Genomic DNA, 13141 nt, shown 5'->3' with positions numbered 1-13141 from the left:
TATGGGAAAGTAGTCAATCAGCAGTTCTTAACAACAACAGGAAGGTGGCGCTGTGTTCTGAAGCAATTAAGTTCCAGAAAAAGTCCTGTATAAGAGTCCAAATCCAATTCCCCAAATGTCCACATTTCTGGGTAAAGATGACCATTGTAATGCTGGCCACTGCCAGCATATCTCTCCTGGCTCCTATCAGTTAATAGCTAGCAAACATAATTTCCAAATAACAATGAAGTCACTGAACTGCAATATTTCACACGGTTAAAAGCAAGCAACAATAACCCCATTGATGCAAGCTTAAAAATATGTTTCAGATCAGTAAAATAATATTAAAAACCTTGCCAAGTATTCAAACAAAACAACTTAAAAGCACTGTTCAACACTGCTCTCTATATAAGGTTTTGTAGCTTTAGATTCCACCTGCAAACCAAATAATTTTAAAGTTGTAAAAAAATAAGATTCATAATAGCCCATTTATTACTGCCAAGACATTTTTCATTTTAAACTATGTACACCCAACAAGGACTGTGGAATTTTTATTGCCTAGGTCATTTCATATTTCTCTCTATAAGAACAATTTTTGCTTTGTTAAGCTTGATTTTCATGTTCAGATTTGCCAATCTTATTCCACTTCTTCAGCCTTCAGATGCTTTGAACTTTAATTCCCATAATTTCCATCTAACATACTTTGAAAGATGAAGGTAGAGTAATGTTGAGAAAGCTGAACTAATTTAACTTTCTCTTATGATTCCAGTATCTATATAGCAATAGCACTTAGACTATATACCGCTTTACAGTGTTTTATAATCCTCTCTAAGTGGTTTAAAGAATCAGCATATTACATCCTGGCTATAATCAATCAACCACCAACAAATCTGCTTTAAAAAACATTCTTCCACCTAAATTTATCTAATTGCAATTATACTAGAGGGGAATACTAATTTTCTATAGGTTGATATTTGTCATAATCATGCTATTAACCTAAATTAGCTGTTTTCTTCCCATAGCACTTTTTTGTAACGTGGCTTTCAGGGATGAATAAATCACTTGATGCCATGATTGCCCCCCTCCCCCCAATATCCCTCAAAGACTTTATTAATTTATGTGTTGACCTCCAGTTTCACTTTGGATGACATTCTCATATTTCTTACGCAAATGACATACCAAAGGATTCTATTTCAACAATACAAAGATTTCTCTCCAGCTATTTTAACTGCTTACAAATGAAGGCATCCTCTTTGTCTTACACTATATTTCCCACACACCCTATGTCTGCAGTCAGGATCTTCACACACATTAAACACACTAAATCTTAGAGAAGTCTTGGGGGCTCTATTCTCAAGAGTGCAAAGGGAATAGCATAAGGCGCATTATGTATACAGGTAGCCCTTATGATTGCAATTGAGTGCAAAATTTATGCTGCTACAAAATGTGTGTTAAGTGGGTTTTGCCCCATTTCATGACTTTTCGTGCCACCGTTGTTAAGCGAATCACTGCATTTGTTAAGTTAGTAACATAGTTGCAAACTAAATCTGGCTTCCCTATTGATTTTGCTTGTCAGAAGATCGCAAAAACTGATCACATATCTCCAGGGCACTGCAACCATCACGAACCGGTTGCTAAGCGTCTGAATTTTTATCATGTGACTATGGGGGTGCATACTGCAACAGTTGTAAGTGTGAAAAAAGATAGTAAGTCACTTTTTTCAGTGCCGTTGTAACTTTGAACTGTCACTAAATGAACTGTTGCAGAGGACTACCTGTATATGGATGGTGTAGTAGCTGAAAACTTCTGTTTTGGTGATAGGGGTTTTTTGGGGCGGAGTGTGAAAAGTTATATAATAATACCTCTTAGAAATAAAAGCTCAGAGACTATTGTGATTGTCAGAATAGATATTCCAATAAAAAAAACAAAACCCAAAAGCTTTAGTGACACAGAACATTTCTTCAGCACTGAATCAGAATAGTGCTACATTCTTCCCAATATGGGAATTCTCCAGTCTTTTTCTTTCTTTTTTTAAAATCTGTTTTCAATTGCAATCTGAACTGCTGGTCTTTTGCAGCCTCTGATCTTGCTATCAGCTAAATTGGTCTATTACATTATTGCTTCTGAGAAAGGACAAGCTCATAAATACCCCGCACGTGATGCAACTGTACCCAAGGGAAAACAAAGACAGTTTGAATGGCGCTTCTGAAAGCATATGTTAAGGCTGGGGATAAAATGCTTCCAACTAATTCCAGCTGCTGAAATCGTGTAGTGCACTAGTGGGTTGTAAAATATTTTGCCACTGGTTCATACATGTGCTTGTGCGTGAATGCAAACACTTCCGCGCATAAGCAGAATAGTCCTGGGTGGGTGGGCATAGTCCCCCGCTGCCAGCGCTATTGGTTCTAAGAACCAGGAGCAACTCACCACTGGTATAGTTCCAGTAGCCATTACTGTTTCCTGATGCTTCCTTAAGAATTCTAAAATGTATTCCACTTGTGTTATATTTTATTAACCATTACCTATTTTGTTACTTAGAGAGATCTAAAATGCATCCCAGGGAAATGTGCAACATATAGATGGCAGATGTGCTATAATTTTATGAAGCCGAGGTTGATGCTGACACTTGGGTTGTAGCTAAGATTCAGATCTGAAATACATTTGTAAACATTTTCTGGACTTTAGATCAGAGGCACAAACTAGCCTTAGTCATCTCTGTGGAACATTCCCTGAAGCGATGTAGAAAAATTCAGTGATTGCTCAGCAAATAAAATAAAAGATACATATGAGCAAATAGTTCATGTTTATTCTCAGTATTATCATTCATCACAGGGCCTGGATGCCAAGTGTCCATCAGTCTGGAAAACAAAGAGACCCTGCACTTTTCTAAGTATGTAGAACTCTCTCTCTCTCTCTTTCTCTCTCTCTGTGTGCGTGTGTGTGTAAGAGAGGAAAAGAGAGAGAGAGAGAATGAATGACAAATATACATCGTGGGGAGGTTTATACATGTTTAAAATAAAACAAAGCATACTGCTCAGAATTTCTAGGGTGAGGTAGGGAATGTGATGTCCACTGATACTTTTAAACAAACTGGTCTAAATATTTGGGTGGTGCAGTGCTTTGGCCTCTGTCTTTTAAAAAGGCAGCTCAGAATACACAAAAAACACAAATGTAGTCAGTCTCAGTTCACAACACCATAAAACAGAGGTCCCCAAACTTGGCAGCTTTAAGACTTGTGGCCTTCAAGCCTCTCAGAATTCTGGGAGTTGAAGTCCACAAGTCTTAAAAGTTGCCAAGTTTGAACACCTCTGCCATAAAGGTACAGTCCCTTTTCCTGGGATTGTAAGGCATCTGGGATCCTAGGAAAAGACACAGGTGTTCCAACATGATATCAGCAGGTATTTTGTGAACTTACCACATATACTGAAGAACCATTGCTAGACTGATCCTGAATTGCTACATACACCTACTGTGTATTCTCCAGGTTTCAATTGTATTTAGATTGTTTTAATTAGAATGAAAAGGGAAAATAAAATATTAAATAGGAATCCAGGAAACTCCAAAACCAAATGAACAGCCACGTCTCTGGAACCAATGTAGACATTCTTATAAAATAAACACCATGTTTTGCTGCAATCTAGTGCCTTCCTTCAAATTTGCCCAGAAACTATACAAAGGAGAAGACCTGATTTGTGTTTGGGATAGGTGGCTTCTAGGAAGTCTTAGGATTCAAGATCAAAACATCTCCCAAAAGAAGACAAGGAGTAATCATTTTAACACTCCTGCCAGGCAAAACTAGCTGGCCATGTGGATAAAGTCACCAAGATCAGAGCTGAAGTCAAGTCTGAATTTAATGTCAGTTGACCTCAAAGATTTTAGAGGGCATTAATTATGAAATTCTACAGTGAATTTGTATTCCTATTGAGGTCTTGCTGAAATCATCCAGTCAACGAAGCAGTGGAAGTGATGTGCCGGTGTCTGGAGGCTGTTGGGGCCTGGATGGGTGTCAACAGACTCAAACTCAACCCGGATAAGACGGAGTGGCTGTGGGTCCTGCCTCCCAAGGACAATTCCATCTGTCCGTCCATCACCCGGGGGGGAACTATTGACCCCCTCGGAGAGGGTCCGCAACTTGGGTGTCCTCCTCGATCCACAGCTCACATTAGAAAACCACCTTTCAGCTGTGGCGAGGGGGGCGTTTGCCCAGGTTCGCCTGGTGCACCAGTTGCGGCCCTATCTGGACCGGGACTCATTGCTCACAGTCACTCATGCCCTCATCACCTCGAGGTTCGACTACTGTAACGCTCTCTACATGGGGCTACCTTTGAAAAGTGTTCAGAAACTTCAGATTGTGCAGAATGCAGCTGCGAGAGCAGTCATGGGCTTACCTAGGTATGCCCATGTTTCGCCATCACTCCGCAGTCTGCATTGGTTGCCGATCAATTTCCGGTCACAATTCAAAGTGTTGGTTATGACCTTTAAAGCCCTTCATGGCATTGGACCAGAATACCTCCGAGACCGCCTCCTGCCGCACGAATCCCAGCGACTGATTAGGTCCCACAGAGTGGGCCTTCTCCGGGTCCCGTCAACTAAACAATGTCGGTTGGCGGGCCCCAGGGGAAGAGCCTTCTCTGTGGCGGCCCCGACTCTCTGGAACCAACTCCCCCCGGAGATTAGAACTGCCCCTACTCTCCCTGCCTTCCGTAAAGTTCTTAAAACCCACCTTTGCCGTCAGGCATGGGGGAACTGAGACATCTCCCCCGGGCATGTACAATTTATGTTTGGTATGTTTGTGTGTGTGCTTGTTAGCATATTGGGGTTCTTTTTAAAACTTTTTTAAATATTTAAATTTATTTGAATCTATTTGGATTTGTACGATCTGTTTATGCTTTGTTGTGAGCCGTCCCGAGTTCGCGGAGAGGGGCGGCATACAAATCTAAATAATAAATAAATAAATAAATAAATAAATACAAATAAGAGAATACTAAGGTATCCCGTCTACAATCTGGAGAGGGAATTCAAAACTCAAAATATAATCTAGTTGCTCACTGCTTTTTTTTTTTTTTTGCTATTTTAAGATAATTGTGCATGTGTTTAATGCTGCATGTATTACTGTCCAATCCCACCTATACTGAAATCCCAGAGAGTGAAATATTCACAGGAAGGTTAAAAGTTCAAGTCTGTAGTCTAGCATTTAAGGGGAGGCAGAAGCTCAAATGAATCTAGCAATTAAGGAGAAATTGACACCTAACCAAGATTCTATTCTAGTTGTCAGTGAATAGAAGAATGGGAGGGGAAAGAAAATAATTTAAGTAATTTGAAAAACCGAGGAATATACTAAAAATAGGAAGGAAGAAAATCAAGAACACTGTGTTTGCAGTTCTCGGGTACAGAAATAAACCTAGATTAAAAATCCAGACTAGAAAAAGTGAATGGTGAAATACAAAAGCCACAATTTTTATCTCTACCAGCTAAACATAGATTAGTTTTTGTCATTTACTAACTAACCAAACCTAGATTACCTAGCTGGGGACACTATTTTCTTATTGGCTCGTATGCTGCTCAAAATGATCTAGAATAGCATCCCTTTCAATAGAGGTCTGCTGAATAATCTTTCTACAATTGTCATTTAATGTTAATATTTTTATAAAACACTAACTACAAGAAAATTGCAAAAAACTTTGCCTGAGGCTTGATTTATTGAACTATTCTTTCTAGGGCAATGACTAAGAAATAACAATGACCACTAGGTGGCAGATGTGAGGTGAGAAGGAGCACTTGCTTCTCTTAAGCCTACCTATACAGAGATTCAGTTGGCACCAAAACATGGCTTCACGCTTTATGTAGTCCAGTAACTATTATAGAACCTCCAGCACAATGCACAAGAATGGAACATGTATGGTAGCTTTGTTCCCATCTCTCCCTTGCTATAAAGCAACCAGGCCGATTCAAGCCTTCTTGTTGGGATACAAAGGCAACAGGGTGATCATACTTCTTACTGATATATAAAACATGCTTGGTGTCCTCAAGGACAACAAGTTTTCAAGATGTGTGAGTTTATCTACTTGTTTGATTGCAGAATCAAATAAATTTGGAGGTGTTCAGAAAAGAGCCTTGTGAGATGTATCAGCATTTTCTACAGATCTGGATGGTTTTACATAAATATAGAATATACATTATAATAACTGCTTTAGAGGAAATTAACCAGAAGAACTTGAATGGACATTTTAAATTAAGCCTGAGGTAACTGTTACAAAAAGTAAGTTTGCTTAATTTCTTTATGACACACCCATATCAGTTCAACTTATCCTGAACTGCCATGCTTCCATTTTCCGCTCCTTTATTAGAATATTTTTATATTAGTTCAGTAAACTGCCATGTTCATTTCCATACATCCTTACAGTTTCTCATCTTTGCTTTATATAAGAGGCTACATCAATAATGTAATGTCATTGGGGGGGGGGAGTGTCCTTCCTTTCACACAAGCATGATATCTGATTCTCAGGAGAACACACGGAGCCAACCTGAGGTCTGAAGATTATCGCTGAATTACGTAAAATGTGGAAACAGTGACATAGCTCCTGTCAGAAATCACCACAACTCTGCACTGAATGACTGTATTTGCAATGGCAAATTGAAAGATTTGAGAAAGACAAATAAAACAAACTGTAGTGACGGAACTAGTGAACGTCCTAACCTCAAAGAAGAAGCTGCACAATGAAATGCAGCATAATTTGAAAAACTGAAAGAAAAAAGGCCCTAAATGATCCATATTCCCATTTATTGTAACATTTAATGTACAAAATTCTATGCTATGTTCGTTACCGCTTCTTCAGGACCACATAATAAATCTAGCACTAGCACCAGATTTCTGACTTGAAATATATACCCCAAAAAACTGCCCTTCTCGCACTAAATAATAATAATGATATTCTGCATTATGTTATATATCTATGGGTGCTGATAATGATATATTGATAAGAGTGCTTCATTGAATTTTGGCCTGCACTTGTAAATAAAAATTACTTATTATCAAAATATTGCTGTTGTATGAACAAAAAAGGAAAAAACGCAGAGTATAAAAAATAATCAAAACATATTTGAAATTAACGTGCAGAAAGCAATATGCAGTTAAAGTGTTTAAAAGAATATATGTCTTCCCAATTGCCAGAGCTGAGAGGAGGGGAAAAAACCCTGAATACAATAAAAATAGATGCACTAACCCACATAAATGTTCAGAAACTTAAAATTTAAAACATGACATTTACTAAACAAGGCAGAACTTTCCAGTAGGGATTAAAGGGACATTAACAATATACAATACTTGAAAAGATAACACTACCAAAGTCTTTATGTGTAAACATTTAATTAGAAATTTAGAATGAAAGAAATTACAATGAACATTAGCTTTCCTTTGCTAATGTTACACAACTATCTCTTAAAATGTGTAATCATACTGGAAATAAAGAGAGTAAAAGTCAGTTTTCATTCCCTGGCTTCATTTCAAATCACTGTAGAAGTTTGCAGTTTCTTGGTGAGAAATTCTTATTTTAGCGCTGCTAAGATCGAACACCTAAAACCTCTCCATGTTCCCTCCTCCTCCTCTGTGATTCTCGCTTATCTTCTGCACCGTGATTTTATTTTTGGTAAGTCAGCAACAGTCTTACCTTGCCAGATCCCTTGTCCAAAGCATCTCTCCACTTTGCTGCCCATGAAGAACTCTAGAGAAAGGGGCCAGGTTAATTTTATAGGTTGACACCTTCATTGGGCTGCCATCAAAATACTCCACGCGGAGGAAGTGACAGAAATGAACAAGGCAAGTTTTCTCAATAGCTCACTCAGAATGGCTCTGGAAGAGGCTGGGAAAAAAGCAAGCTAGCAGGAAGGTGAACACTATAAACAGCCCTAGAAAGTAACTTGATCCCTCTGCGAAATTAACCTGTAAAGTGCTGAAGGAAAGTGAAATTAAGCCATTCTGGAATTAGGTTAGCTGAGAAAGCTGAGAAAGACCAAGCAATCTTGGTTGTAAAGAGGTAAAGAAAGTTATGCAAAACTTTCAGATAAGATAGTTGGCGGGACTTAACACAAAACAACCAGTGTTGTCATGACTGCATATCTTGGGCTCTAGGAAACTCATTCATGTGGGTGCAAGAAGTGTATCAAAAGATTCACTTCTTAATGCTTTCAGTTCATTTTCTCCATTGCATGAAGCACAATGCATTTCATTCACTTGCATACCTGTACTGACATTCACATGAAAAAATTATGGAATTTTTTTTGGAGAAATGTATACTTATATTGTAATAGGAATGAATAGCCCTTCATGGCACCGGACCAGATTATCTCAGGGACCGCCTTCTGCTGCACGAATCCCAGCGACCGGTTAGGTCCCACAGAGTGGGTCTTCTCCGGGTCCCGTCAACTAAACAATGCTACTTGGCGGGACCCAGGGGAAGAGCCTTCTCTGTGGCAGCCCCGGCCCTCTGGAACCAACTCCCCCCAGAGATTAGAAGAACCGTTGAACTTACCTGAACGGTCTTCTCGATGCACTGCAAGGAGAGTCCAACGTGGGTAATTCTCCAGTCTCATTGGAGGGACTGAGTTTTAATTTAAATATTATGCAGGCACCGCCCCCTAGCCCACCAGTCACAAAAAAACGAAGGAGCAGTAAACTATAAACTTTTTATTAAACAACTGGAAGGCCAAAACCGACTAAAATAACTTGAATAATGTCAGGAAAAAAGCCCTTGGTCCACCAAACAGGTGGGTTTTGGACTCTCCTTGCAGTGCATCGAGAAGACCGTTCAGGTAAGTTCAACGGTTCTTCTCCAATGCACTTGCAAGGAGAGTCCAACGTGGGATGTACCCAAGACATAATAAACGGGAGGGAAAATTAGGCCCAAGGGCGTTCAGGTGGAACACACCCTCTGCAACACCCTCCTCCCAAATGCTGCCTCCACGGAAGCAAAAGCATCAATCTGGTAATGCTTGATGAAGGTAGATGGAGCTGCCCACGTGGCTGCTCTACAAATCTCTTCGATCGAAGCTTGTGTAGACCAGGCTGCCGAAGCCGCCGCACTGCGTGTTGAATGTCCTGTTATTCCCTGAGGAACAGCCTGTCCTGATGCTTTATAGGCCTCAGTGATGCAGACTCTTATCCACCGACTAATAGTTTGTGAAGACACTCTAGTGCCTCTTCCTTGCGAGGAAAAAGAGATAAATAACGCTTCCGATGTTCTGGAAGTCTGTGTTCTACGAATATAGATTTTGACCGCACGTCTCACATCCAATTTATGCCATCTGAGTTCAGATGGATGCGTGCCATGTGTACAGAAATCAGGCAATACTATTTCTTGAGTTCTATGGAAACCAGAGTTCACCTTGGGGATGAAGGAAGGGTCCAATCGAAGAACCACTCTATCCGGATGGAATAGACAGAGGTCAGGCCTCACTGATAGGGCCGACAACTCCGACACCCTTCTGGCCGAAGTAATAGCAACTAGAAAGGCCGTTTTTATGGATAAAAAACGCATCGGTACCGTCCTCAGCGGTTCGAAGGGTGGAGCTGTCAAGGCCTTAAGAACGAGCGGTAGGTCCCAAGAGGGGAACCTATGAACAGTAGCCGGTCTAATATTCGACGCTCCTTTTAAGAAATCCCGAATCCAAGGGTGTCGTGACAAAGGTCGGTAATAGTCGTGACTTAATATTGTAGACAACGCCGCCACGTGGCGTCGCAAAGTGTTTGGAGCCAATCCCTTATCCAATCCTGCCTGAAGGAAGGTTAGGACAGTTCCTGGCAAGGCTGATATAGGGTCGATCTTCTGGACTCCGCAGAAGGTGCAGAAGGCTGACCACGTCGACTGGTAAATTCGCCTCGTAGATGGTCTGCGCGCTGCCTGCATGGTAGCTATGACTGTGTCCAGGAGATGTAGCCGTCTCAGGCGGTCCCCCTCAAGTGCCACACGGTCAGGCTCCACCACTGAGGCTCCGGGTGTGCAATGCATCCCTGGCTGAGGGCTACAAGATGGTCTGGGATTCTCCAATGTGGAGAGATTGACAGCTCCCTCAAGTCCAAGAACCAAGCCCGTCGAGGCCAGAAGGGTGCTACTAGTAGTACCTCGGCTCGCTCCTGTACGATCTTTTGCAGAACCCTCTGTAGGATGCGAGTGGGTGGGAACGCATACAGGAGCCCCTCTGGCCAGGGGAGGCGCAACGCATCCACTCCCTCTGTACCCGGAGATGGAAACCGGGAAAAGAAGCGTGGCAGCTGTGTGTTGTGACAGGTTGCAAACAGGTCCAAGATCGGTGTGTTGAATCGAGTTGTCAGTGTCCTGAACACTCCGGGATCCAATTTCCACTCTGCCGGGTCCAGAGTCTTGCGGCTCAGCCAGTCCGCCCACACATTCTCTTGCCCTGATATGTGTTCGGCTGAGAGAGAAGCCAAATGGACTTCTGCCCATCTGAACAGAGATTCGGCCTCCTGCATCAGGTGTCTGGATCTCGTCCCCCCCTGGTGGTTTATATAAGAGCGGGCGGAGACATTGTCCATTAGGATCAGGACATGGCTGCCCTGCACCAAATGAGAAAAGCTGAGCAGTGCCAGGGAAACTGCCTTCAATTCCAAGAAATTGATGTTGATGTCCCTCAAATCCTGAGGGCTCCACAGACCTTGTGCCACGCTGGACGAAAGGTGGGCTCCCCACCCCGTCAGGCTGGCGTCCGTCGTTATAGTGACAAAGTCTTGTCCTCAAAACGGTGACCCCCTCTGAATGGCTGTTGAAGTCCACCATCGCATGGATCTCCTGACCCCTGCCGGGAGAATCACCTGTGCCTTGGTATGGCTGGTCTTCCTCCTTTGGAAGGGTAGGAGGAACCATTGGAGTGGACGAAGGTGTAACCTGGCCCAAGGCATGACATCTATGCAAGAAACTAGCGTGCCCAAGATCTTGGACAGGAAGGCCAGTGAAGGTCTTGGCTGTGATCTCAATGTCTGGATCAGACCTCGGATATTGGTCTGTCTGTCCTGTGATAGGAATACCTGGCACAATTCCGTGTCTATGATGGTGCCCAGGTGAGCCAAGCGGGTCGTGGGTGTTAAGTGGCTCTTGTCCCAGTTTATGGTAAACCCGTGTGTTCGTAGGGTGGTCAAGGTTAGTTGAAGATCTCATTGTGCCTGGTCCCAGGACTTTGACAAAATCACAATATCGTTGAGATATGCCATAAAGCGCACTGACCGGTGTCTTAAGGTCGCCGTAAGGACGTCCAATAGTTTGGTGAACGTCCTCGGTGCTGATGACAGGCCGAATGGCATTGCTCGATATTGGTAATGAAATCCGTTCACGTAAAACTGGAGGAATTGTCTGTGTTCCGGGAGTACCGGTACATGGAGGTAGGCCTCCTTGAGATCGATAGAAGTGAGCAGGTCCCCTGGGCGTATGGACTGTAGAATAGACCTGAGGGAGTGCATTTTGAACTTTTGATAACGCACATACAGATTCAACCATTTGAGATTTAAAATCAAACGGACCCTGCCCGAAGATTTGGGGACCAGGAAAACGACTGAATAGAATCCTTTTCCCCTCAGGTGTATGGGAACCTCCTCTATCGCTTCTATCTCCAGTAGGTGCTCTATTTCTTGGTGTAATAGTGCCCTCTTTTGTGGGTCTAGCACCTGAGGACATGGAATGAATCTGTTTGGAGGTAAGCGAAGAAAATTTATCCTTAACCCCTGTGTTGCTGTGGCAACTGCCCAGGTGTCGAGGGATGCAGCCCTCCAGGTGTCGGCGAAGTACAGAAGCTTGCCCCCCAGAGGGTAGGAGACTGCAGAGTCATTTTGCTCGTTTGGCTCCTTTGAAGTTTGATCCTCTATATGGACGGCGTCCCTGCTGATAGGGTCTGCCTCGGTCCACAAAGTACGGTCTGTCCTGACGGAAACCTCCCTGGTTGAAGGAGCCCTGGGGAAATGTCCTCGACCCCTGAGAGACGGTTGAGGGGGGCTCGGCACGAAATGTCTGCCTTCTATAGAACGGAGTGAACCATCTTTCTCCTCTCCTGTTGGATCTTGGGAGTACTTTTTTCTTATCCTTATCCTCGATAAGGACTTTTTCAAGGGAATCCCCGAATAATTTTTCCCCCTGGAATCGTGCTGAGGCTAGGCGCCATTTTGATTTAACGTCCGCCTGCCAGCTTCGGAGCCAAATCAATCTGCGGGAGGACAGGGAGGATGCCAGTGCGCGGGATGCAAATTTGGCCACATCCATTGTGGCATCCGCGGAAAATTCCGTAGCCACCAACAGTTTATTTAAGTCCTGGCGGAGCTTGCCGTCCTCCTGGCTCACCCGTGATTGGATGTCCTGTATCCACAGGATAGTTGCCCTATTGAAGAACGAGGCCGCCGAAGCGGCTCGTAAAGCCCAGGCTGCCATCTGGTGTGTCTTCATAGCTATATTTTTGGCTCTCTTATCCTCTGCCTTCAGCCCATCAGAGACCTTGGATGGAACCAGGGCGGTGGAGACTAAGCTTGCCACAGGAGGGTCTATGGTTGGAGGTGTTAAAAGAGATTCCATCTCCTGATCGAAGGTATAGTATTTTTGATCAATCATAGAGGGCCCCTGAGCTGCTGCTGGTGTTTCCCAAGGCTTTTTAATGTTTTCAAGGAAAATATCAGAGGAGGGTTCTTTCTTTGGCACTGAAAGCAAGACCCCCCGTTGAGGCCTGTGCGGTGGCATCCTTAGGCAGCTTCCCCTCTCCTGCCTCCTCAAAAACCAGTTTGGCCTTATTAAGCATAATTCTAAAAAGAGAGGGCTTGAAGAGACCGATAAGGCTCAGTGGCTCGGGTGGTTGTTCATCTCCCGACAACCCCTCGCCCTCTTCACTGTCCTCCTCTCTAAGAAACAGGTCCTCCTCCATTGATCCCTGGAAGGAAGCTGGAGCCGGAGCTGCCCACACATTCCTCTGCCTCTGTGGATTGTGGGTCACTGGGGCCTGTTGTTGTGCCCCTACTGTGATACCCTGGGCATAAACATTGCTTATTAAATCCTGGAGGTTCTAAGGCATGCTCTGCCAGGTGTCAAACGAGCTCCTCAGACCCACAGCAGAAGGTGTGAAGGTGGCAGTGGGCTGGCTATACTGTGCTCCCGTGATGTTGGCCATGGGCTGGTTA

General features: G+C 43.3%; 1 protein-coding gene across 6 annotated transcripts in view; it reads right to left on the bottom strand.

Moving 5' to 3' along the window:
• NAV2 (neuron navigator 2) overlaps window positions 1-13141 on the bottom strand; it is a 395483-nt gene that overhangs the window by 98193 nt on the left and 284149 nt on the right. Inside the window, exon 1 of one of the 6 annotated variants that reach the window (XM_070761692.1) lies at window positions 7647-7781. The exons of the other annotated variants lie outside the window; for them this stretch is intronic. Coding sequence (XP_070617793.1) covers window positions 7647-7744 — 98 coding nt within the window. The 5' untranslated portion in view covers window positions 7745-7781. Of the gene's footprint in view, window positions 1-7646; window positions 7782-13141 lie in introns of those variants that run through there. 6 annotated transcript variants of the gene reach the window in all.

This window comes from Erythrolamprus reginae, chromosome 1 (genome assembly GCF_031021105.1).
Source record: "Erythrolamprus reginae isolate rEryReg1 chromosome 1, rEryReg1.hap1, whole genome shotgun sequence".
NCBI lineage: Eukaryota > Metazoa > Chordata > Lepidosauria > Squamata > Dipsadidae > Erythrolamprus > Erythrolamprus reginae.
Note: the sequence above shows the minus strand (reverse complement) of the source record. Positions and strands in the feature narration are given on the sequence as shown.